Source organism: Dipodomys merriami, unplaced genomic scaffold (assembly GCF_024711535.1).
Source record: "Dipodomys merriami isolate MVZ:Mamm:240054 unplaced genomic scaffold, mDipMer1.0.p SCAF_13, whole genome shotgun sequence".
Taxonomy (NCBI): Eukaryota; Metazoa; Chordata; class Mammalia; order Rodentia; family Heteromyidae; genus Dipodomys; species Dipodomys merriami.
This window is the reverse complement of record NW_027202604.1, coordinates 41342911-41367619: the sequence shown is the minus strand read 5'-3', so window position 1 is coordinate 41367619 and position 24709 is coordinate 41342911. Positions and strand designations below refer to the sequence as shown.

The window sequence follows — 24709 nt, the reverse complement described above, 5'->3', positions numbered from 1 at the left end:
TCCAGGGAGTCCCGTCCCCTCCCCCACCCCCCACTCCTGGACGGCAGGCCCCGCCCTCCTCATTTCTACCATGGAGGCAGTCCCCATCTCCATGGTAACCTCTGCCTCTTGAGTTTCCATAGTGATCACCCCAGCCAGGTTCTCCATACCCGTTTCCCAGGCAACAGGAGGGGACACAGCCAGGGATAGCCCTGACAGGACCACCAGTGGGTACAGTGTGTGTGTGCATGTGTGCGTGTGCACATGCACATGTGTGTGTGTGGCCATGCCCTGGCCCTGCTGCCCCTGCCCCGCATACCAGGAGAAGGAACAGGGCCGGCCCCCAATGGACACGGCCACGTCGCTGCCCGCGTTCAGGTGGCTGCCCTCGATGCCGATCCAGGTGCCTCCCGACAGAGGCCCGCGGGAGGGGCTCACGCGGTAGAAGGTTGGAGTCTGCCGGAAGAGACTTGTTATGAGGACGCTAGCCCACAGCTCTGTCCCCAGACCAGGAGTCCCAGGCACAGGCTCTGTCCCATGCCCCTGGTGCGGGACAGCTCCAGGAAAGGGGCAGATGGCACAGGACACCTGGTGCTAGCCTCAGCCAGGAGGGGAGCACGGGGAGCCCAAAGCCCACAGTGACCCGAAGCCCCTGCACCCAGACCTGAGGTCTCCCACCCAGACCACCTTCCCAGGCAGAGGGGGCAGCGGGCGGCACTTACCACAAACGTGAAGCGCTTCGGTGACAGAGCCCGGTAGTGGGGCGAACAGTCCCGCACACACACCTCCACCAGGGCGTCATGGGCCCGCACTGTGCTGGCGTCCCCGATCTCACACACAATCCTGCAGGCGGGGGCCAGCAGCTGCCCTGGCTGCACCGTCTCTCCACCCCCACCCGGCCGCCCGGTCCTGAGCACTGGCGTACCGCCCTCCACAGGGCTGCGCCCGGCCTGCCGCCCGGTCCTGAGCACGCCCTCCACAGGGCTGCGCCCTGCCTGCCGCCCGGTCCTGAGCACGCCCTCCACAGGGCTGCGCCCGGCCTGCCGCCTGGTCCTGAGCACTGGCGTACCGCCCTCCACAGGGCTGCGCCCGGCCTGCCGCCCGGTCCTGAGCACTGGCGTACCGCCCTCCACAGGGCTGCGCCCGGCCTGCCGCCTGGTCCTGAGCACTGGCGTACCGCCCTCCACAGGGCTGCGCCCTGCCTGCCGCCCGGTCCTGAGCACGCCCTCCACAGGGCTGCGCCCTGCCTGCCGCCCGGTCCTGAGCACGCCCTCCACAGGGCTGCGCCCGGCCTGCCGCCCGGTCCTGAGCACGCCCTCCACAGGGCTGCGCCCTGCCTGCCGCCCGGTCCTGAGCACGCCCTCCACAGGGCTGCGCCCGGCCTGCCGCCCGGTCCTGAGCACACCCTCCACAGGGCTGCGCCCGGCCTGCCGCCCGGTCCTGAGCACTGGCGTACCGCCCTCCACAGGGCTGCACCCGGCCTGCCGCCCGGTCCTGAGCACGCCCTCCACAGGGCTGCGCCCTGCCTGCCGCCCGGTCCTGAGCACGCCCTCCACAGGGCTGCGCCCGGCCTGCCGCCCGGTCCTGAGCACGCCCTCCACAGGGCAGCCCCCACCCCCAGTCCCGGGGTGCACTCACTGCTCGGCACTGATGTACTGGCTCTCCACAGGGCTGCACAGCACCTTGCCCACACGCACGCCCAGACGCACGTCCTCAAACCGAAGGCCCAGGTTCTCCCCGGTGATGGTGAGCCTCGTCCCTCCCTGTCGGGGGCCTGTCTCTGGAAACAGCTGTGGGAAGGCAGAGGCTGGGGCACCAGCAGGCCGGGCCCCCCCGCGCCGGGCTCGGCCAGGCCCGGCCTCCGGCCTACCTTGAGAATCTTGGGGTCCGCGCAGCGGCTGCTCCCGTGCCGGGCGTGCATCCAGGCGGCGGGCGCCTCAGCGGGGCAGTGGTGGCGCAGGGAACAGCGGCGCTCGGCCACACACCAGCCGCACTCGAAGCGCGGGTCGGCCTTGAGGCAGAGGCCGCAGCTCTGGCGCAGGGCTGGGCACTTGTAGAGGTGGGCTGCGGGGGGGGGGGGGCGGGGAGGAGGCCTGGTCAGCACGGTCCCCACCCTGCCCCGCCCCACCCGCCGGCAGCCCAGGCCTGCTGCTCACCCTGGATGTTCTGGGGGTTGTCGATGACGAAGTTGCCATTCCACACCACCGACAGATTCACAGGGAGGTCGCTGACGTCGTTGCCTTCATAGGAGTACTGTGGGCACGGACACAGCAGTCAGCCCCTGGTTGCCAGCTCCCACCGCCAGGCCGCACGGAATCAGGCCTGCCAGCTGGGGCCTGCGAGCCTCTCTCCCCAAGATTGGCCACATCTGGCCGGCGCCCCTGCCCACCTGTCACATAGACCCGCCCCCTCTTGCAGCCAGGCAGACCCCTCAGGAGTGAGCTCACTCCTCCCTGGGACCTGCTGGGAGAGTCAGCCTTTCTTGGAAACTGGGGCCCCAGCCAGCCCCCTAGACAGCAGCAGGGATACTTCCAACTGAGCATCTGAGTGCTGAGTGCACAGGGCTGCCCTGAAGCCTGGTGCGTATGCCCTGCAGTGCCTCCCAGGTAGCCTGAGCTCAAGGCCACGGCGCCTCCCAGGAGACGGGGCCTGGGGGTCCAGCTCTGCCCCGCTTTCCAGCATTGATGCCTCTACTCCATCCCTCTGCCTGGCTGCAGGGAGCAAGCCTGGCATCTTCAAGGGTAGCACAACCACCCAACGTATCCCTAGCTGCAAGACATTCCCCAACACTCCCGCTTCCTGCTGAGCGTGGACCAGGAGAGGAGGGGCCTGGAGCCTGGGGAGTGGAAGACGCAGGCAGCTCCGGAGGGTGACACGGAGCACAGAGCACCGGGGCACAGGCACAAACAGCGCAGCCACCATGCAAGGAGCAGTCTGCAACCTGCCCGCCTCTGAAGCCGGCCCTGACCCCCAGGCTCCCGCCCCACAAGGACGGCCCAGACGGCCAAAGGGCTAACGAGGCCAGACCAACATGATCAGACCCTCCCCAGGCTGCAGAGGCCCTGGCCTGAGCCTCCTGTTCACGCAGCAGGACCCAAGGCCACACTCCTGACTGAACAAATGGAGAAACTCTGGAGCCAGAGGAGAGTGCAACCTGAGCCGGGCCTTGGAGGAGGCTCCCCTTCCCTGAGCACCCAGGTCGCGTCCTAAGATGCCCCTGGCTACTCGCTAATGGAGCCTTTTCAGCAGTCCTTGCCACAGCATGCATCCCAGACCGCCCGCATGCACCAGCGCTGCCTGAGTGCGCGTCTCCACTGCTGGCCACAGCCCCAGGCCCCGTGCTCTGCCCTGGCCATCCCCACGGACACGGCCCACCCTGGAGCCCAAGGCCCGGAATGTCCCTACACCCGAGGGGTGAGGGCGGCGGTCACATCAGGCTTGAGCGTGTGCGCAGCATGGGAGGCTGGGCGGTGAGGGGACCGGGCGCCACCTCAGCCCCCCCCCCCGCCTCACCGAGGAATTCTGGCACTGCAGGCTGGAGCTGTTGAAGCGCAGCGCGGTCACCCGGGCAGGGCTGCCGGGGATGTGGAAAAGGCACTCGTAGCCACGCTGGCCTGACTGTGGCTGTGGCAGGTTCCGGGCAGCCAGGGTGATGGGCTTCACCACGCCCACTGGCACGTAGATCTGCGTGGAGGGCAGGATCTGGGGGCAGTCCTGGGGAAACACGACTCCGAGTGAGCCAGGCTCGTGCGTGCCACCGCCGGGGCCCACCGTGGGTGATCTGAGGACCAAAAGCACCATGTCCTCGGCGTGGCTCTCCGGCAGGCGGAGGCTGCACACCCAGCGGGACGCGCGCCTTGGCTCCATGTCCTAGGCCCCGGCAGTCTAGAGGCCGCAGGGCCCCATCTGGCCTGCAGCTGCACAGGCCCTTGAGGCGGGAGGCAGGAGCCAAGAGCGGGGTGCTGGAGCCGCCGACTCTCAGCTGGGGACCTGGGGAGCATGTAAAAATAGCTGGAGCCGGCAGAAAAACAGCCAGGGCCCCCTGGGCCGGCGGCGCTCCACAACAATAGCTGATGCAACGCGGGGCTGCCTTGCAGCACGGCTGGCGGGTCCCTGGGGAGCGGCCTGCGGGAGCCTGGGCGGCTTTAAATAGGGAGGCTGGAAGCAGCCGGAGTCCCCAGGTCCGCTCACGGCTGCCCTGTGGGCGTGGGTCCAGGACAGCTCTGTGGGGCTCCGCGGGGTCTTGGACCCTGACTCGGCCCTCGAGGCCCCTAGGGAACAGGGCTGGAAAGGCCATCTAAGTGAGCGGACCACTCACCACCCAGCCACCTAAGTAACCGCACACTGCAGGGCCGCTGGGTGAGCAGACCCCTCATTGCATGGCTGGCTAAGCGAGCTGGCCACTCACTAGGAATGCTCTCTCGTCCACTGGCCAGAGGCCCAGCTAAGGGCTGCACTGAAGGGGTGCTCAAGCCACAGCCCTGGAGACCCTGGCCCTGTCTCCAGCTATTCCCTGCCACACCCCAAGCCCCAGCCGGAATGTCCCATGATGGCCCCAGCACCTCAGGTCCCCACTGAAGAGGAGGACGGACTTGGGTCCATACCCAACCTGCCCTTCAGCCTGGAGGAGCTGCTCAAGCTGTGCGGCTCCCCTCCCATCACACCAGCCAGGAGACGGCCATGGCAGGCAACCAGGGGAGGTCCTGGGGCCCCCGGCCCAATCCCAGCACGGACGGGGGAGGTCCTGGGGCCCCCGGCCCAATCCCAGCACGGACGGGGGAGGTCCTGGGGCCCCCGGCCCAATCCCAGCATGGACGGGGGAGGTCCTGGGGCCCCCGGCCCAATCCCAGCACGGATGGGGGCCACCCCACCAGCCCCTCGCCTATCTCAACATCCCGCCCTGCTCCCACACCTCACCCTCCACCCTCCCAAGCACTAAGCCGACCGGCTGAGGCTGAGCCTGCCACCGCCCCACCAGGCTGGCGGCCACGCCTGCGCCTCCCAGGCGCCCCCATACCTCACTCCCCTCTCCCATCCGCTCTCCACACCCAGAGGGCACACAGACACCCATCTCAGGAGACCCGCACTGCAGACCCTGCGCTGAGGAGGGGACATGGTAACGACTTAAATCCGACAGGAAGAAGGCCTGGCAGGTCCTTGTCTCCAGCAGTCACCTAGGAAGAGGCTGCAGAGCCCTGGGGAAGGCTGGAGAAGGACACTCACTGAGCGTGTGAGGGCGTGGGCTGGGCCTGAGGCCCCTGGGACCCGGCTCCCAGCTGGGGAGGATTGCACGGAGCTGGCGAGGTCCCGGCTCACAGCTGGAAAATGGTGGAGGGAAGGAGGCCCTTCACGACCCAGGCTAGCACTTCATTCCTGTGACCCAGAGCTCTACACGGAGTCAAAATTTGGAAGGCTGCCCGTCTACAACGGGCCTGCCTTATGCATGGTATTTCTAAGCAGTTTTCACTATGGTCTACAAATTTTAAAAAAATGAACTCCTGTGTGTAGTACACAGCAGAGCACAGCTCTCAGCCAGTCCACAGTGTCACCTGTGGGGCTTCAACCACTGCCATCTGCTATGTCCCAATCTGTCATTTTATGAAGAATTTGCCTCTCAAAAAGTAAACAGTGCCAGGTGCTGGTGGCTCACGCCTGTCATCCTAGCTACTCAGGAGGCTGAGAACTGAGGATCGCAGCTCAAGCCATCCAGGCAGGCAAGTCTGTGAGACTCTTATCTCCAATAAACCACCAGAAAACCGGAAGTGGTACTGTGGCTTAAGTGGTAGAGCTCTAGCCTTAAGAGCTCAAGGACAGCACCCAGGTCCTGAATTCAAGCCTGACTACCAACCAGTCAATGGTGTCCTAAAAGGCAAGGTAAGCCAGTTCTAAAAGCTCACATCTGTCATCCTCGCTGCTCAGAAGCTGAGATGCAGAGGTATATAGTTCAAGGCCAGCCTGGGTAATAAATAAAAGTCCACTAGACTACAAAATAACCAGCAGGAAACGGCTAAACCAGGTTTAGCAGTGTGGCTCAAGTGGTAAAGTACCAGTAGAGCCCTCAAGCAGGAAAGCCAGGGAAGCACAAAGTCCTGAGTTCAAACCCAGTGCTGGGAGGGCAGGGCCAGGCAAAAGTGAGTGTACTTAATGTGAGAAAATGCACATTTGAGCTAGGGCTCAAGTGGTGAAAGACTTGTCAGCAATAACAAGTCCTGAGCACCAACCCGAGGGAAAAGAAAGGATAAGCCTCCACAGAGCCAAAGTTCTGGACTTTGAAAGCTGGTGCTTGGCGGAGGCCGGAGCCTGTAGGGCAGTGATCTCCCACGCGGGGCTTCTCCTCACCACGCTGTCCTCAGGCCCGCTGCGGGACTCGCCCGTCCCAGGGCCCGGCGGGTGTGACAAGCCAGAACCTGGAGTCTCCTAGGGCCGCCTGTGGGCAGGAAGCTGACCAGGTCTCCAGGAAAACACCAGCCGTACTTCCCACTTCTCCACAAAGGCCAGAAAACCCACCTCTGGGAGCGCCGGCCCAGGTGGGCTCCTCCAAACCCGGAGCCCGGTGCCCAGTGCCGCCACGCCTGCCACCTCCCGCGCGTGGCCCCGGCACCAAACTCGGGCAAGTCTGAGGGCCCAGGCAGGGGCTGGGGAGGCCTTGGGAGGCCCTTCCTCCGTGTCTGAGAGCAGAGGCTGGACAGGAAGGCCCTGCCTACCTGGGAGCTGGGCTCCAGCGCGGAAAGCGCTTGGGCCCTGGCAGTCTGCTGTGTGAGGACCCCAAACCAGGAATGGGAAGCAGAGTGCTGCCCATCCAGTGCCCTCGCGGCGCTCCTCACAAGTCCACCCCAGTCTGTGGACACACAGCAGTCCTCACCAACAAGCCCAGGCTACAGCCAAGGAAAAAGAATCCCTTCCCCGAGCCCCCAGCCCCGTGCTCCGCTGCCCTCCCCAGACCCGGGTACCCACGCGGCCCCACCTGCGGACACCCCAGCGACTCCAAGGGACAGTGTGTTCTGCTGCCCTGGAGCTGATGGCTTGGATGGGGCAAAAGGCAAAGACCCGTACGGGAGAAGACCCGGCGTGCTTAACCCCGGAGCCCCCACCTGCTCCCAGCCCTGCCAGGACACCTGTGGCCTCCACAGGGTCACAGACCTACACCCCGGGTCGGCCTCTGCGGCCACCTGGCTCTTACAAGCACAGAAGGGGACAGTGCCCGTGGGGGGGGGGGGCTTAGAGGGAAGGGCACCGGCGGAGAGCGAGGCCCTCGGCATCCCAGAAGCCCGCTACTCCATTCTCGCTTCGAGGCCAACCAGCCGTCAGGCCCCACAGGCCACCCTTCCCTCTGGGACAACAGACTGGCGGCCACAGGGAAGGGAAGGGTGCTGGCTGCAAGTCTAGGCTCCACACCACAGGGTGCCATGGAGCCCGCCTGCGCTTCCCAGCCACACGGTGCCCGGTCCGTCCCGACGCGGACAACCGAGGCTCTCGGCAGAGCAGCCTGCTGCTCATAAACACAGTCTGCCTTGCCCAGGCTTCAAAATAATTACCACCTAATTACCAGCAATTACCACGCAGCACTTCAGACGACTCCCGAGCCCACCAGCCCTGCACCAGTGACGCACCAGTGAATCCAGCCGGTTCCTTCTTGTCTCCCAGGACTCAGCCTGCCACGCGCCCCGCTACGCCAGACCCCCACAGCTGAGGCCCCTGCCACGCGGGCCTCTTTGCTGTGCCCCGGCAGTCACCCCCAGGCACCCCCACACAGAGGCCAAGGGGCAGGGCCTTGTGGAAGCGTCTCCTAATTCTTGGGGGACACCATAAAACTTGGGTACTCCACCCTGGCTTGGCGGGGCCTCAGGCTGAGATGTCGGGGGCTGCACCCACCCTGACCCTGGGCCAGGTGTCCAGCGTCCCGGAGGCCGACCCGCTGGCCAGCGAGGCTGGCAGGCAGGCGCTTGCCGACGCCTCGGCCTCTGAACTGAGCCCCTTCCCACTGCCGTACCTCAGAAACGTTGACACGGCCCTCCAAAAACGCGCAGTCGGCAGCGTTATTGGTGCACACGTGGCGGTATTTGCACCAGTGGCAGGGGAAGGAGCCGTTGACACAAGCCAGGCAGCTGCAAGGAGAGGGCAGGGGGTGAGTCTGAGGCCAGAGGCCAGCGTCCCACATCCCCCGCCCGGCCCCGCACATGCAGCCTGGCCGTCCGGCCAGGCCTCCCCTCCACACTGGCCATCCAGCGCCAGGCCTCTACACTGGCCATCCGGCTGCGGGTTCCCCGGGCCTCCGCACTGGCCGCCCGGCCAGGCCTCCCCTCCACACTGGCCGTCCAGCCAGGTCTCCACACTGGCCGCCCAGCGCCAGGCCTCTACACTGGCCGCCCGGCTGCGGGTTCCCCGGGCCTCCGCACTGGCCATCCGGCTGCGGGTTCCCCGGGCCTCCGCACTGGCCGCCCGGCTGCGGGTTCCCCGGGCCTCCGCACTGGCCATCCGGCTGCGGGTTCCCCGGGCCTCCGCACTGGCCATCCGGCTGCGGGTTCCCCGGGCCTCCGTACTGGCCATCCGGCTGCGGGTTCCCCGGGCCTCCGCACTGGCCGCCCGGCTGCGGGTTCCCCGGGCCTCCGCACTGGCCATCCGGCTGCGGGTTCCCCGGGCCTCCGCACTGGCCATCCGGCTGCGGGTTCCCCGGGCCTCCGCACTGGCCATCCGGCTGCGGGTTCCCCGGGCCTCCGCACTGGCCATCCAGCTGCGGGTTCCCCGGGCCTCCGCACTGGCCATCCGGCTGCGGGTTCCCCGGGCCTCCGCCTGCTGGGAGGCCTGGAGGAGCTTGTGCCGTCTCCTCTCGGCCTTTCCTTCCTCTTCACCCTTTCGTTCTCTGTAGTGCTGGTCACCAACAGCACACCCCAGGTCCAGCCAGTGTGGTGGCCCGAGCACAGAAAAGGAGCTCGCACGGGCAGGAGCTGTGCTGGGCCTCCTCTCAGTGCAAGTTCAGATGGCAGGCAGCTCGCACAGCACCGGGCCAGCACCTCGGGCCACACGCACTCCCACCGGTCAAGCCCACCTGGCCGGAGCGTGCGCGTTCTGTAAAGGGACCGGCCATCGCAGCCCTCCCAGGCTGTCCACCAGAGCCACGTCACCTCCCATCTCTGAGGCAGAAAGGACTCTCTGCCTTTTGTCAGGGGCTCCCAACCCTGAGGGCGCTCACGGCGGGCTGAGGTACAGGGGACTCGAGCCTCAGAGGTTCAGAAACCTGACCCCCAGATGCGCTGTGGTCCAGCAACAGCTGGGCTCAGAGGCAGCAGGCACCAAGTGGCCAGGGTTCTTGCAGGACCTGGGCCCTCTGGTACCAGAGACCACCGGCCATCCCCGGTGACGGCATCACCCAGTGTCCCTCTCCTCAGCCCTGCCCTCACCCAGCCCTGCAGCTGCCTAGGCTCTGTCGCACCTCTCCACCCACCCCTGGTGACCGCAGCCCTGCAGGGCTGGCCCCACACCGCTCTGCCTGCTGCCCACCGGCATGCCCCCGGGGCCAGGCCTGAGCGTCCCTTCAGCACGCAGCCATGCGGGCACCACGGGCTCCTCGCAGCTCTCCCAGCAGCCCCTTGCTCCTCCTGGCCCATAGGGAGGCCCTGAGCGTGAGGAGTCCGGGGAGCAGGAGGGGCACCTGCAGAGGGGTCCGCGGGGGACAGGGCGGAGGGGGGGGACCTGCAGAGGGATCCGCGGGGGACGGGGCGGGGGGGACACCTGCAGAGGGATCCGCGGGGGGCGGGGGGCACCTGCAGAAGTGTCCGCGGGGGGCGGGGCGAGGGGGGCACCTGCAGAAGTGTCCGCGGGGGGCGGGGCGGGGGGGGGCACCTGCAGAAGTGTCCGCGGGGGGCGGGGCGGGGGGGGCACCTGCAGAAGTGTCCGCGGGGGGCGGGGCGGGGGGGGCACCTGCAGAAGTGTCCGCGGGGGGCGGGGCGGGGGGGGCACCTGCAGAAGTGTCCGCGGGGGGCGGGGCAGGGGCACCTGCAGAGGGGTCTGCGGGGGGCGGGGCGGGGGGGCACCTGCAGAGGGGTCTGCGGGGGACGGGGCAGGGGGGGGCACCTGCAGAAGTGTCCGCGGGGGGCGGGGCGGGGGGGGCACCTGCAGAAGTGTCCGCGGGGGGCGGGGCAGGGGCACCTGCAGAGGGGTCTGCGGGGGGCGGGGCGGGGGGGCACCTGCAGAGGGGTCTGCGGGGGGCGGGGCAGGGGGGGCACCTGCAGAGGGGTCTGCGGGGGACGGGGCAGGGGGGGGCACCTGCAGAAGTGTCTGCGGGGGGCGGGGCAGGGGGACCTGCAGAGGGGTCTGCGGGGGGCGGGGCAGGGGGACCTGCAGAGGGGTCTGCGGGGGGTGGGGTGGGGGGGCACCTGCAGAAGTGTCCGCGGGGGGCGGGGCAGGGGGGGCACCTGCAGAGGGGTCTGCGGGGGGTGGGGTGGGGGGGCACCTGCAGAGGGGTCCGTGGGGGACGGGGCGGGAGGGGGGCACCTGCAGAGGTGTCCGCGGGGGACGGGGCGGGAGGGGGGCACCTGCAGAGGGGTCTGCGGGGGACGGGGCGGGGGGGGCACCTGCAGAGGGGTCTGCGGGGGACGGGGCAGGGGGGGCACCTGCAGAGGGGTCTGCGGGGGACGGGGCGGGGGGGGCACCTGCAGAGGGGTCCGTGGGGGACGGGGCGGGAGGGGGGCACCTGCAGAGGTGTCTGCGGGGGGCGGGGCAGGGGGGGCACCTGCAGAGGGGTCCGCGGGGGACGGGGCGGGGGGGGCACCTGCAGAGGGGTCTGCGGGGGACGGGGCGGGGGGGGGCACCTGCAGAGGGGTCTGCGGGGGACGGGGCAGGGGGGGCACCTGCAGAGGGGTCCGCGGGGGACGGGGCGGGGGGGGCACCTGCAGAGGGGTCCGTGGGGGACGGGGCGGGGGGGGCACCTGCAGAGGGGTCTGCGGGGGACGGGGCAGGGGGGCACCTGCAGAGGAGTCCGCGGGGGGCAGGGGGGCAGTGGCGGGACACTCACGCCTGGTGGACGCTGCAGTTGTAGAAGACGAAGTCTACAGACGCGAACTTCTTCCCCGTCTCCTTGGACTTCAGGTAGAGCTTCACCACCCGCTGGTCTCCTGCGGGCAGCAGGCGGGGCATGAGGCTGCGGGCCACAGAGCCCAGGACCCCACTCCGCCCCAGACCTAAGCCTGGACTTGGGATCCCAGGAGGCCGAAGGTGGGGGACAGCACAGCCTGACCTGTGGGCTGGCCGCTGGGGAAGGGCTCTGCCCTCCAACTCCCCCCCCCAGCTTCACACCCAGCCAGTGTTCCCCTCTGACCTCTGACCCCAAGTGCCCTGACCCTCAGGTCTGCAACCCACGCTTTTGCCCCTGCAACTCCCTCCTCCTGCCTACCCTGTGCCTACCACCTCCCGGGCTCTGAGTGGGCGACGGCCAGCACCGTCCCCCATGCCTGTCTGCTCCGGCCAGGTCCACTCACCCTGGCCCCTGGTGATGGGCGCCACCTCCTGGGCGGAGGGCGAGCGGCAGTAGACGTGGCCATCCTGGATGATGCTCTCCGACTCAGTGAAGTCCTCGAAGGAGCAGTTGACCCCAGCCGAGAGGTCGGGCACATTCCAGGCCTGCAGCATAAGCTGGGCCACACACACCTGTGTGAGTGCTGCCTGTGACCCCCCCCGCCCGTCGACCCCTGCAGCCAGACTCACCGGCACCTGAGACATGGTGACGGACACGTTGCGCGGCTGCACGGTCAGCACCACGCACTGCAGCAGGCTGGAGGCAAAGCGGTGGGGCTCGTCCGCCCGCTCACAGGCGTCCTTCCTGGAGCAGCTGCGGGGCAGGGCCGCACTCACCACCAGCCTCCAGCCTCCACCCTCCTCCCACATCCGGCTCGGCAGCCAACGAGCCCCGGAGCAGCCTGGAGTGCCTGCCCTGGACACCCCTACTCACACGCTCTGTAGGACACACCAGCCGCAGTGCGGGTCCCGAGACCCCAGGCACAGCTCACACGAGGAGTACTGCACGCAGCTCTCCACCGGCACCCGCGTCACCTGGGGAGGAACAGGGCATCTGGGTCCCGGGCCCAGCCACCCTCGCCATCTACCACAGCACCAACGGTTTGTACAGAAGGGCCGAGGCAGACTCCAAGCAGGGGAGGCCAGCAGAGAAAGCCCACGGCTCTGAAGAGAAGGGCCAGACCACCGACCAAGCCGCCAGATGGCCCCATGCGGACCCTGCCTGACCCTGCTCAGTCAAGCACTGGCTTCTGGGACTCTGAAAGTCATGTGGGGAGGACACGGCAGTGGTGGAGGGAGGACCTCACCCCACCCCCGCCGCCTGGCCCACATCTGTTCCAACAGGCCCTTGCACACTGGGTCTGCTGGTGGACAAACCACGTCCGCCAGCCAACGGGCAGCCCTGGTGGGAAGAGCAGCCTCGGCTCACACCGGGCACCGACCCGGCTTCCTAGTGACCCGATTCCCCGGCAGGCCCCCCACCAGCCTCCCGCCAGCCTGCCTGCCACGGCCAGCCCCCGCCACCCACCTGTTTTTCTGTCATGGCGTACAGGTACTGGCGGCTGGGGCTGAGGACAAGGTCACGCAGGATGGGGCTGCCCTCCTGGGCCACCACGCTCTCGTAGGCCAGGGCCAGCGGGCTGCCCGGCTTGTCAGGGTCCACCAAGATCTGCAGCGGTAAGGGGCCTCTGCAGGAGCTCGCCCAGGCCTCTGCCCCAGCTCCACACCCTTCCCCCCCTAGCCCCCCACGTCCCAGGACCCGAGGGGCCTGTACTCGCTTCCTCGCCGGCCACCAGGTGCCCAAGCACAGGGCGCGGAGTACGCGGGCCCAAGCCCAGATGGGGCTGGGGAGCCAGGCTGGGCTGGGGAGCAGCATGCTTGGGACAGGGAGTGGCCTTGGGATTGCAGGGGAAGTGGGCCCAGGGCAGCAGAGAAAAGGGACCGAGTTATCTCCTTGGGGGGGGGGGGGGGGCAGGGCCAGGTATCTCCTGGGAAGGCGGCCAGGGCCAGCCCCAGGGACACCCCAGCTGAGAAGCAGCAGAGACGGTGGCTTGGAGGCAGGGAATGCATTCCAGATCCCACACAAGCCGGGCGCTAATTAGCCAGCTCTTCTCTGCAGCTTTAGTGCCCTAAGTATTTTTAGTTGCTTTTACCAAACAAATGTATTTAATTAACAGAGAGACCCAGGGGGCTTCTAGAGCTGGGGCTCAGGGGTGCATCTGCCCCGCCTGGCTGGGCCAGGCCGGTCTCAGGGGCGCGGGGCCTGAGCTGGCGCCTGCCCCCAGGCAGCCAGCCTCCTAGCACCCCCTTTGGGCCTTTAAACCCAGTGGCCGGCCCACCTTTCCATCTCCACTTCCACCCCAGGTCAGGGGCCTGGACCCGGGCTCGGCACAGGGCCCTCCGTGGTGCCCCGAGAAGGTGGACAGGGCAGGCCTGAGGGCAGCGGAGCCAGGCAGAAGCCCCACCCCGGCTCGGGCTGGGCTGGGGCCAGCCAGGGTGGGGCGCTGTGTGTGTAAGCCAAGAGGCTGCTGGCTGTGGAGGGGGAGGCTGCATTCCTGAGAGGAGGCCACCCCCACATCCGCTCAGCTGCCTCCCCAACAAGCCCGCTTAAGTCAAACCAGACTGGGAAGAGCTGGGCAGGGGAGGGGCCCGGCTGGGCCCAGCTAGGACACCGGTCTGCAGGGGCTGGAACTACTTTGGCTCACGGACTCTGAAGGAGGGACATGGGAGTGAGGTGGCTCAGAGGCAGCGAGGCCTGTCCTCACAGGGGCTAGGGCACACTCAGATCTGCCCGCTGCCAGCCACGGCCACCCCACCCGCCCTGCAGCTGGAGCGGGGGCAGGCGGCTCAGCCCAAAGAGCCTGAGGGGGGCAACGAGGACCAGAGGCTGGCTGGGCCGGGGGCTGGCGCATGACCCGCCACAGAGGCTGGCTGGGTCCGGGGGCTGGCGCATGACCCGCCACAGAGGCTGGCTGGGTCAGGGGCTGGCGCATGACCCGCCACAGAGGCTGGCTGGGCCGGGGGCTGGCGCATGACCCACCACAGAGGCTGGCTGGGCCGGGGGCTGGCGCATGACCCGTCACAGAGGCTGGCTGGGCCGGGGGCTGGCGCATGACCCGTCACAGAGGCTGGCTGGGCCAGGGGCTGGCGCATGACCCGCCACAGAGGCTGGGTGAACTGCAGCCAGCCAGACTTACACAGGATCGAGGCCTGGATGGGACCCAGGCCTAGACAGGACCCAGGCCTAGACGGGACCCAGACCTAGACAGGACCCAAGGCCTAGACAGAACTCAGGTCTAGACAGAACTCAGGTCTAGACAGAACTCAGGCCTAGACAGAACTCAGGCCTAGACAGAACTCAGGCCTAGACAGAACTCAGGCCTAGACAGAACTCAGGCCTAGACGGGACCCAGGCCTAGACAGAACCCAGGCCGGGACAGGACACAAGGCCTAGACAGGACCCAGGCCTAGACGGGACCCAAGGCCTAGAGAGGACTCAGGCCTAGACAGAACTCAGGCCTAGACAGAACTCAGGCCTAGACAGAACTCAGGCCTAGACAGAACTCAGGCCTAGACGGGACCCAGGCCTAGACAGAACCCAGGCCGGGACAGGACACAAGGCCTAGACAGGACCCAGGCCTAGACGGGACCCAAGGCCTAGAGAGGACTCAGGCCTAGACAGAACTCAGGCCTAGACAGAACTCACGCCTAGACAGAACTCAGGCCTAGACAGAACTCAGGCCTAGACAGAACTCAGGCCTAGACAGAACTCACGCCTAGACAGAACTCAGGCCTAGACAGAACCCAGGCCTGGACAGGACACAAGGCCTAGACAGGACCCAGGTCTAGACAGGACCCAGGCCTAGACAGGACTCAGGCCTAGACAGAACTCAGGCCTAGACGGGACCCAGGCCTAGACAGAACTTAGGCCTAGACAGAACCCAGTCCTAGACAGAACTCAGGCCTAGACAGAACCCAGGCCTAGACAGGATGGAACCCAAGGCCTAGACAGAACCCAGGCCTAGACAGAACGCAGGCCTAGACAGGATGGAACCCAAGGCCTAGACAGAACTCAGGCCTAGATGAGACCCAGGCCAGAAGCCAGACTGAAGCATGCTGCCCAGGTCCAAACCTGACCCAGATGTATCCCAGCTATGGCACCCATGTGTGGTGTTGAAGCATTCGCTGCTTTGTTTCCCAAATGACTATCATTGTTGGGAAATAGAAATGGCAGCCACCCCCAGACCAGCCTCAGACAGGCACCAGGGAGTGGTGTGGAGCAGGTCAGAGGGTAACACACTCCAGACGCCAGCCTCAACACAAGACCCCACCCAGCCTGCATCAGGTCTGCACCCCTCTCCTGCCACCCAAGCCAGGCCTGACACCAGAGCACAGGGCCCTAGAGGCCTCTAGACAGGGCAGACAAGAGTCGCACCAGCACCCCATCCACCCCCCAGCAGCCAGGTAATGCTTGGGACCTGACCCCAGCCTGGCCCAGCCTGCCATCCCCCCCAGGCTAGGCAGAGCAGCTCCAGGGCCGGCGGGGCTCACTGTCAGGCCGGGCAGCACGGGCAGGCCCCGCACAGGCGCCCGCCCACGCAGCCTGTACTCAGATGGCTGGACAGGTGGTACAGACAGCTGCACCAGGGCAGGCGTGCCCCGCTGTCCGTCCACCTGCCCAGCCATGCCGCCCCCTCACACACAGGGCCCCGCGCAGGCCAACTGTGAGGACAGGCCATGGAAAACCACGGTCCCGCCTCTGAGACGAGCAAGCGGGGTTCCGGGCGGCGGCCTGCCAAGTCAGGGTGGAGCCTGGCGAACCTGAGAAGCCAGAGTCCGGGCTCAGCAGACACGGGGTGTGCACACGCATGAGGTCCCTGTGTGCACACGTGATGAAGTCCCGATGTACACACGTGATGAGGCCACACGGTTCCCCGTGAACGTGTGATGTGCTGAGGTCCCTGTGTGGGTGTGATGGAGCCCTGGGCACACACGTGCGTGATGGGGCTCTACACGCACGTGCAATGGCGCCACAGGTGCACATGTGTGTGGTGGGGCCCTGCACAAACACGCACGCAACGACATCCCTGGACACGCCCACGGGAGCCCTGTCTTCACATGTATGTGATGAGGCCCCGTGTCCCCGTGGGAGCTCCTGGTGTCACACAACGTGGGGCTCCTCACGTGCATATGCCTGGGCTGGAGTCTCACGCACACATCACAGGAGTCCTCACGTGTACATGTGTTGTAGGATCCCTGTGTGCACACGTTGCACATGTGGGGCACCTGCACAAACATGTATGTGGCAGGGTCCCCGCACGTGCAACGTGTGCACACAGGTGAAGCCTCGTGTGCATGTGTGTGTGGCAGGCCCTGCCCAGTGTGAGGGGGAGCAGGCTAGAAATGGCCATCACAGGCTCCTGCATTCCACTCACAGCTTTTAGGCTTGAGGGTTGCCAAAGCCCCGCCACTTCACTGACCACAGACGGTAAACTGAGACTCACAAGATCTGCAGAGGAACCCGGAGCCCAGGGGCCCTCCCCGCAGTGGGAGGGAGTCAGGAGCGCAGAGACCCAGACGGCAGGCAGGCACAGGGCCAGACAGCTGGCAGCACGGCAGGGCTATGTGCCGATAACCACAGCTGTCCAACGGGAGGGCCACCCACCTGGAGGCGGCCGTGGCATGGCCCCTGGCCGCGGCAGCTGGACTGCTGGTGGAGCAGAGCAGAGCCCAGGCCCTGCCCACGCCACCGTCACCTGGCTCTGCACCGGCCTCCCAGAGCCCCCGGCCCCGCCCTCCTCCAGTGCACGCTGCCCACACTGGGGTGGACTTCTCTTCGGAGGTGACTGCCCTCGTGCTGGGGGCGCCCTCACAGCCAGCCCCCTCCCCCGCTCCTCAGACTCTGCGCGTGGTCCTGGACACCCAGCCACCCCAGCTCAGGGACATGGGCTGCCACCGCTCGGTCCCCGGTGGACTCTGAGCTGATGGCTCTGGCCTTCTCCGTGGACGGTGTCACCAGAGGGCGGACAGCAGGCTCAGCCCGTGTCCAAGGCCCTCCAGGCAGGGCCTGTGGGCGAGCCCCAAGTGCGGGGCGAGCAGGGCCGTGGCCTGCTCCACCACCGCCAGGGCCTGCCCGACGGCTGCGGCCAGCAGGCAGCTGACGGCCCGGCCAGGTCAGCTGTCCATCCAGCCTGGAGCCAACAAAGGGCCCATTCTCCGGGTGGAGGGCAGGCGGGGCGTGGAGGAAGATGTCTGGGCCATCCAGGCGGTGTGCCAAGGCCGGCACGCGTCTCGCTGCCCAGAGGCAGGGGCTGCCTAGCTTGGCCCCGACCTGGGAGGGGAGAGTGCCCTGTTCTGGCCCCCTGTGCCAGCAGCCAGGGCCGGGTTCCAAGACCCCTCCCTGCTCGTGGGGGTACTGGCTGAGCTGCATTTGGTCTCTAGGGCTGGGGACAGGCAGGGGACAGGCGAGAGTCTCAGTACGCCTGCAACCGCCAGAGGCCAAGCTGAGGTGAACACAGAATGGCAGCAGAAGCCTGGGAGCCTCCAAGGACTGGGGCCACCCCTCCCTCTCCCCTCCCTCTGTGACCTTCCTCACCCTGTCAGAACCCCTTCCCACTGGGCAGGTTCCACGCCTGGGGTTCTGATGCTGGAAGAGCAATCCGTGCTTTCCTCCTCCCTGTAGCACTGGAAAGTTAAAACAGCCTGCAGGGCCAGATGGCTGTTCAGTAGGCCTGGAGCCTGGAGTGCAGGGAGCCCAGGAATCCGGCCTTCCCCACCCCACACAAGACAGCAGGAGTGACCAGGCAGGGCCTGCCCAGGATCAGCCCTGGCCCGCCCTGGAAGAGCACCTTCTGCACCCTTGGTCTCTGCTGCCAATACCTTGCAGAGTTGTCAAAGAACTCAGGAGCTCACAAATGCAAAGCAAAGAAGCATCGGGAAGCCACCCAGAATGAGACCCCAAACCAAGACTTTGCAACGGGGTATAGCTACTGGGCCAAAGCCATTGCTTGAGGGCCACACCACACCGACCACAAGACAGCACTCATCAGGAGCCAGGACATGTGACATAGCTTCCGACTGTCCATCTTTGATGGGCTCAGTCTCAAACTGAGACTGGTGAGGCCCCCTGAGCCAGGCCCCCAGCTGGGTCAGACCTCTGCAGCTCCCAGAGCTCACCGAGCTCCAAAGGACAGCTGCTCCAGCACACAGACCAGCACAGTGTTGAGTATGGCAGACCTGGGGGCCTAACCCTGCTCAGAACCCTATGCTGTTTGGTTCCCAACATACACTGTAACACCTCTGAGCGCTGTGTACAGCGGGACCTCTGAGCACTGTGTACACAGGGGAATCTCTGAGCTCTGTACACAGGGGAATCTCTGAGCTCTGTGTACACCGGGACACCTCTGAGCGCTGTGTACACCGGGAGACCTCTGAGCGCTGTGTACACCGGGGCATCTCTTGAGCTGTACACAGGGGCACCTCTGAGCACGTTCCCAGGAAACATGGACAGCCTCAGCCAAGCAAAGGCTCTGCGGGTGAGTGGACCACCACACACTGGGCGCAGGCGGCTGATCTCTCCACTCTAGCCACAAGCAGCTGTGGGATGGAGACAAACAGACCCCACGGCACCTCCCAGCCCCCGCCCAGTCCTCGGATCAGAGAGGAAAGATGACAGTGAACAGGAGGCCAAGCTCCTAACTCCGGGGCAGAAGCCCAGCAGGCCCCAGCCCTCTCTTCAGATCCTACCCAACGGGACCCGTGTGCACTGCACAGAGCCTAACAGAGCCACAAGACGTAGTGTCACCCCATGCAGAGCAGAGGGGACGCACACTCCAGTGTGCGTATGTTACGTACAGCACAGGAGGAGCGCGGCTACACACGGCTGCAGGATGAACTTCACCAACAAAGCTGAGCAAAGACAAAGAAAACACGCTGCATGACTAAGCCGCAAGAAGTTCCGGATGCAGCATGACAGCCCAGAGCCAGAGGCCAGCCGGGGCATTCCCGGGTCAGCCAGGGCGGCCGGGGGGCGCTGGGGATGATGGGTGCCAGTGCACCCTCAGGCGACACCCTATGAGCGTCTGTCACTTCACTGTGGGCCCAGCTACCAACCAACCAGCCACAGAGGGCACAGCCCTGAGCAAGGCCGCAAGTACAGGCCGCTGGAAACCCCCAAGGTCCAGGCGGGGAGAGGGGGAGGGGCTGCTGTCCTAAGCAGCCCAGGCCCGGGAGGGCGGGGCAGGAGCCGCAGCCAGAGCCCAGAGAAAGCTCCCAAAGCACTGCAGGAAGGTGAGCTGAGCTGAGCCTGCCCCACAGGCCACTGTCCCCCAGTCGCTGAGGAACACCCCAGGGAATATATTCAGGCTGCTGTGAGCCCTGGGGTGTGGAGGCTTGGGCAGGAGCAGGTGGCAGGCTCCTGGGGGCCTGCAGCCAAACTCCCATACCAGAGGATTGCAGCAGGAAGCCCATGTGTGGCCGTGCAGTGCCACAAGGGAGGGACATAACCCTCAGAGAGGCCAGTGAGCGGCCGTGCAGTGCCACAAGGGAGGGACATAACCCTCAGAGCGGCCAGTGAGCGGCCGTGCAGTGCCACAGGGGAGGGACATAACCCTCAGAGCGGCCAGTGAGTGGCCGTGCAGTGCCACAGAGGAGGGACATAACCCTCAGAGCGGCCAGTGAGTGGCCGTGCAGTGCCACAGGGGAGGGACATAACCCACACAAGGAGCTAAACAGCTCCTGGGGGTGAGGGGGACATGCCCTGGTTCAGTGAAGGAAAAAGAACCAGGAGAGTGGCAGTCAGCCTCCTTTTGGGTGGGGCTCCTTGTGTGGGGGGCCACAAGAGCAAGGATCCCTCAGCACCCCTGAACTGGGCCCCCAGGCCCAGGGCCTTTCCTGAGCAGCACCATGGCTCCACACAAGCCCTAGCCACACCTGGGGGTCACGGGCACCGCAGGCTGGTAGCCAGTGCACAACAATGAAGGATCTCACACAACACACGCTCTCCAGACCTGAAAGACCGGATATCCAGGCAGATGGCCTCGCTCCCGTCCGGCAAGGTGGCCAGAGGGCCAGGCTGTGCCTCGGCAGGCCCGGTGCACAGAGTGAGGGCACAGGGCTCAGATGTCCTGTCCTTCCCATCCCTAGGGCTGTGTGACCTCACTCTGGGGGTGCACAGGCTCCCCTCCCACAGGACCCACACCAGGGCCGCCCTGGAGTTAACAATCTGAGCACAGGGTCTGTAGAAGCCAAGGGCAGCCACGTGCAGTGCTGGGCTCTGGGGCCCAATGCATGCTGGGAAGGGCACCCAGGAGCGGCAGCCTCTGCAGGGGAGGGGCAGGCGGCAGGCTGGGCCCTGGGGAAGTGAGGGAGAGGCAGGGGCAGTGCAGCCAACCCTGCGCAGCTGAAGTTGGCAGGTCTTAAATTAATCGGCTACAATTTTACACAACAACACGTTTGGCAGGGCCTGGCTGGGGGCCAGCCAAGTCCCTGGAGCTCCTGAGATGCTTTTTAAAGCCCTGCGAGGACCAGGCCTGGGAATGGGGGGAGGGGCCACCCTGGCCGGCTGGCCTGCGAGTCAGGCAATGGGCTCCTGGGGACCCCGGCTCCCACAGTACGGTGGGCGCTGGCGCGGCAGCCGCAGGGCGGGAGGAACCTCCATGTACACAGTGCTGGCGGACCAGGGGCCCAGCCACTCCCACACCCAGGCTGGGCCAGGGTGACGGGGGAGGCGAGGACGGTGGGAATTCTGCCTCCCAAAGGCTAGGCCCAGCCAAGAGGAGCCTGCACACCCACAAGGAGCAAGTGTCCTTCATCGTGGGCCCCTGGCAGGGCCGTGGGCCTGTACAGGGAGGGGACAGCCAGGCCTACCCCACGCAGGAAGGGCCCGGCATGACTTGGTGGGCACCCAGTTGACATCTGGCTTCAGGTCAGTGGTCCAGAGCAGGACATTCAGGAGAAAGTTCCCCAAGAGAAGGAAGGTCACAGGCAGGACCTGGCTAACTCTGCAGGCCCCCAGTCACGTCCTGAACAGCCCCAAAGAAAGGGAGGGGAGAGCAAGAACCCTGCAGCCAGCCACTCTGAGCTGGTGCTGTGAAGAGCTGTGCCTCAGTATCCCTATTTGTCAACAGATAATGGAACTGCTGTAAGGGCTCTGAGAGAGGCAGTGTGAATGACTGCTCAGCTCACACTTCCGTGGAAGTGGGAGCCCGTTGGGCCCTGGGGAAGTAGGAAAAACTGAGGGCCAGAGAGGCTGGCCAGGCGGGAAGGCACACCGATCGTGACGAAACAAGGCTTAACTCGGCCATCTGCACCACGTTGGGGAAAGACCACTGGTGGGTCTGACAGCTGCCGGCAGCTTCCCGGACCCTCGCCGGGGGACACCTGAGGATGGGAAGCACACACCCGCTTCACTGCGGAACTCCAAGCGAAATGAGGCTCCGTTCTCCAAGCACAGACCAACAGCTCAGGCCCTGGCCCCCGCAGCTAACTCCAGACACCCAAAGAGCACCATCCACCCAAGCGCCGCCACCACACCTGGCGCAGGAGAGCCAGTGCCCAAGGCGAGGCTCAGGGCAGCAGGCGCAGGGGCGCTGGGCTCTGGGGCAAAGGCACCGCAGGGGGACACAGCCTCACTTCCCAGCTGGACAGTCCGCACTGCCGCGCTGAGGAGGGCCCCACGCCCAGCGGGCCGGCCCCTGGCCTCCTGAACCAGGAGAGGGCAGGACGCTAACCCTTAGGGCCGTGCAGCCCTCCCGAGCCTCCAGCCACAGCCACACAGAGACACCGGCACAACCCGGACTCACCCGGCGGACCTGGCCCTCACTCAGGGCTTCCCACGCCCGCCACCTCCCTGCCGAGAGGAGAACCCACTGGGCACCACACCGCGGGCGCTCCGCCCCGCCCTCGGCAGGGGAGTGTCCAAGGCCCGCGGTGGCCGCCCACAGGAGGACACCAGAGCGTGGCGTCCAGCCTGGCCTCAGCCGGGAGGCTGAGGAGAGCTCCGCACGCCGCAGCAGGGACGCGGCTCCCGTGGTGTGCGCACACGGGGCCACGTCCCACGCGGGGCACAGCCTGTGGCTGTTACCGAGGCCTGCCCCCTTGCTCCCGCTTGGGGCACCCCACCTTTCAGTATGGCTAGGAGCTTGTCCTCATCAGGCCTTGCTCCGCACACATCCAGCCCACAGGTATTGCCGTCCTCCACGGCCCGCAAGGCGCCCCCAGCCCGCAGAAAGGACAGCACGGACAGCGGGGAGGCCACAGCCCCGAGCGGGCTCAGCCACTCCCCCTCAGCTCCCTACCACCAAGCTAGGGCAGGGAGGAGGAGGAGGGCTCCCCTTGCCCTGCCCTTGGCCTGGAGAGAGACGGGGCGGGACGCGCAGAGCAGAGTGCTGCTTCAGCAGACGGCAGACCGCCCAGGCCGTCGGGGTGGGGGCAGCGCCGGGGGGGGGGGGGGAGTGGGCCGCTAGGCCTGCCCCCTGGGGGCTGAGCCCTGCCCCTGCCGGTGGGCACCCGGACCGGCCCCAGAATCCTGCAGAGTGGACTCAGGCCTGGGACCCACCCCATCCACCCTGAACCCCGACACAAGCCAGAGGCAGAGGGCACCTCCCAGGGGAGGCCCTCTGCTGTCAAGGTCACCAGGCCTGGCGGAGCACGGCCCCCACCCACTCACCGGGCCCATCTTCCCGTCACAGGCACACTGTCCCCTGCCCCAGTCCAGGTTTTCATGCCCCCTCGCCAACAGGCACCCCTCCCCTGGAGCGCCCGGGCCCCTCCCCGCCAGCCCCGCGAGCGCACCCCGGCCTGACCTTACGGATGCGGCCGCTCCGCGTGCCAGCGAACACCACGGTGTGGCCCCGGTAGTCGTAGGCGGCCACGGCCGTCAAGCCGTCCTCCTTGTCCACAAACAGAGGCAGGCCCTCGATGGTGACCGTGCCCCCCAGGGGCTGGTTGAAGTCCTGGCCACAGAAGTCGTCATCGATCTGCAGGGGCTGCAGGGGACAGGAGGGTCAGCCACCGGCCGGACGCCCCTGCCGCCAGCACCAGACCGACCCAGACGCCGCCAACACCACTCAGGGCCAGCAACGCCTGGGCTCACCGGACACACTGAGGTCTGGGAGCCGCCGGGGCCCAGCAAGCATGCCCAGGAGGGACCCGACCGTGGGGGACGTGAGGAGATAATGAAGGACTGGGGAGCTGAGCCATCCACTCCCCACCCCCAGAACAAGGGGGTGGGCAGAGGAAGGGCGGCCACAGCTGGGAAGGCCAGGCGCGAGGCAGCCACATCTAAAAGCGAGGGAAGGTGCTGCTGTGTGTGCAGGAAGCAAGTGATAGAGGCTCCGGAGGTGGCTGGGGTCCAGCGTGGGGGGGCTGCTCGGCCCCAAGGCCACAGCAGGGAGGGTGCACACGCAGAGTAAGGTTGGCCAAGAGGCCAGCCGGGCCCCCTCCGGCCTCTGAGGTCCGCCCGGAGAGGGCACCGAGCGGACAGAGCAGGGAACACAGGGCTAGGCTGGCTGGGCCAGAGTGGGAGCACGGAGAGCCACCCGAGGGAGAAAGAGGCAGGTCTCCGATGGGGGATGGGGGACAGGGCCCAGGGGGCAGGGGGCAGGGGGCAGGGCACAGAGGACGGGGCACGGGGGATGGGGGACGAGGGACGGGGGACAGGGCACAGAGGACGAGGCACGGGGGATGGGAGACGAGGGACAGGGGACAGGGCACAGAGGACGAGGCACGGGGGATGGGGGACAGGGCCCAGGGGGCAGGGGGCAGGGCACAGAGGACGGGGCACAGGGGATGGGGGACAGGGCACAGGGGATGGGGACGAGGGACGGGGGACAGGGCACAGGGGACAGGGCACGAGGACAGGAGGGCACAGAGGACGGGGCACGGGGGATGGGGGACAGGGCACGGGGAATGGGGGACGAGGGATGGGGGACAGGGCACAGGGGGCAGGGGGCAAGGGACAGGGCACAGGGCACAGAGGACGGGGCACGGGGGATGGGGGACAGGGCACAGGGGACAGGGCAGGAGGACAGGGCACAGAGGACGGGGCACAGGGGATGGGGGACAGGGCACAGGGCACAGGGGGCAAGGGACAGGGCACAGGGCACAGAGGACGGGGCACGGGGGATGGGGGACAGGGCACAGGGGACAGGGCAGGAGGACAGGGCACAGAGGACGGGGCACAGAGGATGGGGCACGGGGGATGGGGGACAGGGCACAGGGGACAGGGCAGGAGGACAGGGCACAGAGGACGGGGCACGGGGGATGGGGGACAGGGCACAGGGGGCAAGGGACAGGGCACAGGGCACAGAGGACGGGGCACGGGGGATGGGGGACAGGGCAGGAGGACAGGGCACAGAGGACGGGGCACGGGGGATGGGGGACAGGGCACAGGGGACAGAGCACGGGGAATGGGGGACGGGGGACGGGGCACAGGGCACAGGGCACACACTCAGCGAGGTGTATATGTAAATACGATGCATTTCCCCAGGACACACGGGGAGGCTGGGCCAACCGTCCCTGCCCTGTGTGCTCTTGGGAGGAGGAGGCCGCCCTGTAGAGGAACCAGCGTTGCCTCCAGTTAGGAGTGGGGGACCTGCAGCCAGAGGAAGCACGGGCTTCCCTGGGCCACACAGGCCCCAGGCAGCGGGAGCGCAGGGCCCGAGGCTGGCAGCCTGCTCGTGTGACCTGACCCCAGACGCCAGAAATCATTCTGGAGGGA

At 66.9% G+C, this 24709-nt stretch overlaps 1 protein-coding gene across 1 annotated transcript in view; it reads right to left on the bottom strand.

The window, feature by feature from the left end:
• The window catches only part of LOC138824857 (plexin-A1), a 47569-nt gene that overhangs the window by 19564 nt on the left and 3296 nt on the right, over positions 1–24709 (bottom strand). Inside the window, exons 3-15 of the mRNA XM_070019252.1 lie at positions 22794–22976; positions 12518–12658; positions 11924–12024; positions 11680–11803; positions 11454–11607; positions 10991–11090; positions 7970–8084; positions 3493–3693; positions 2136–2232; positions 1850–2043; positions 1618–1769; positions 702–822; positions 299–435 (exon numbers count right to left, since the gene is read on the bottom strand). Coding sequence (XP_069875353.1) covers positions 299–435; positions 702–822; positions 1618–1769; positions 1850–2043; positions 2136–2232; positions 3493–3693; positions 7970–8084; positions 10991–11090; positions 11454–11607; positions 11680–11803; positions 11924–12024; positions 12518–12658; positions 22794–22976 — 1820 coding nt within the window. The remainder of the gene's footprint in view (positions 1–298; positions 436–701; positions 823–1617; positions 1770–1849; positions 2044–2135; positions 2233–3492; positions 3694–7969; positions 8085–10990; positions 11091–11453; positions 11608–11679; positions 11804–11923; positions 12025–12517; positions 12659–22793; positions 22977–24709) is intronic.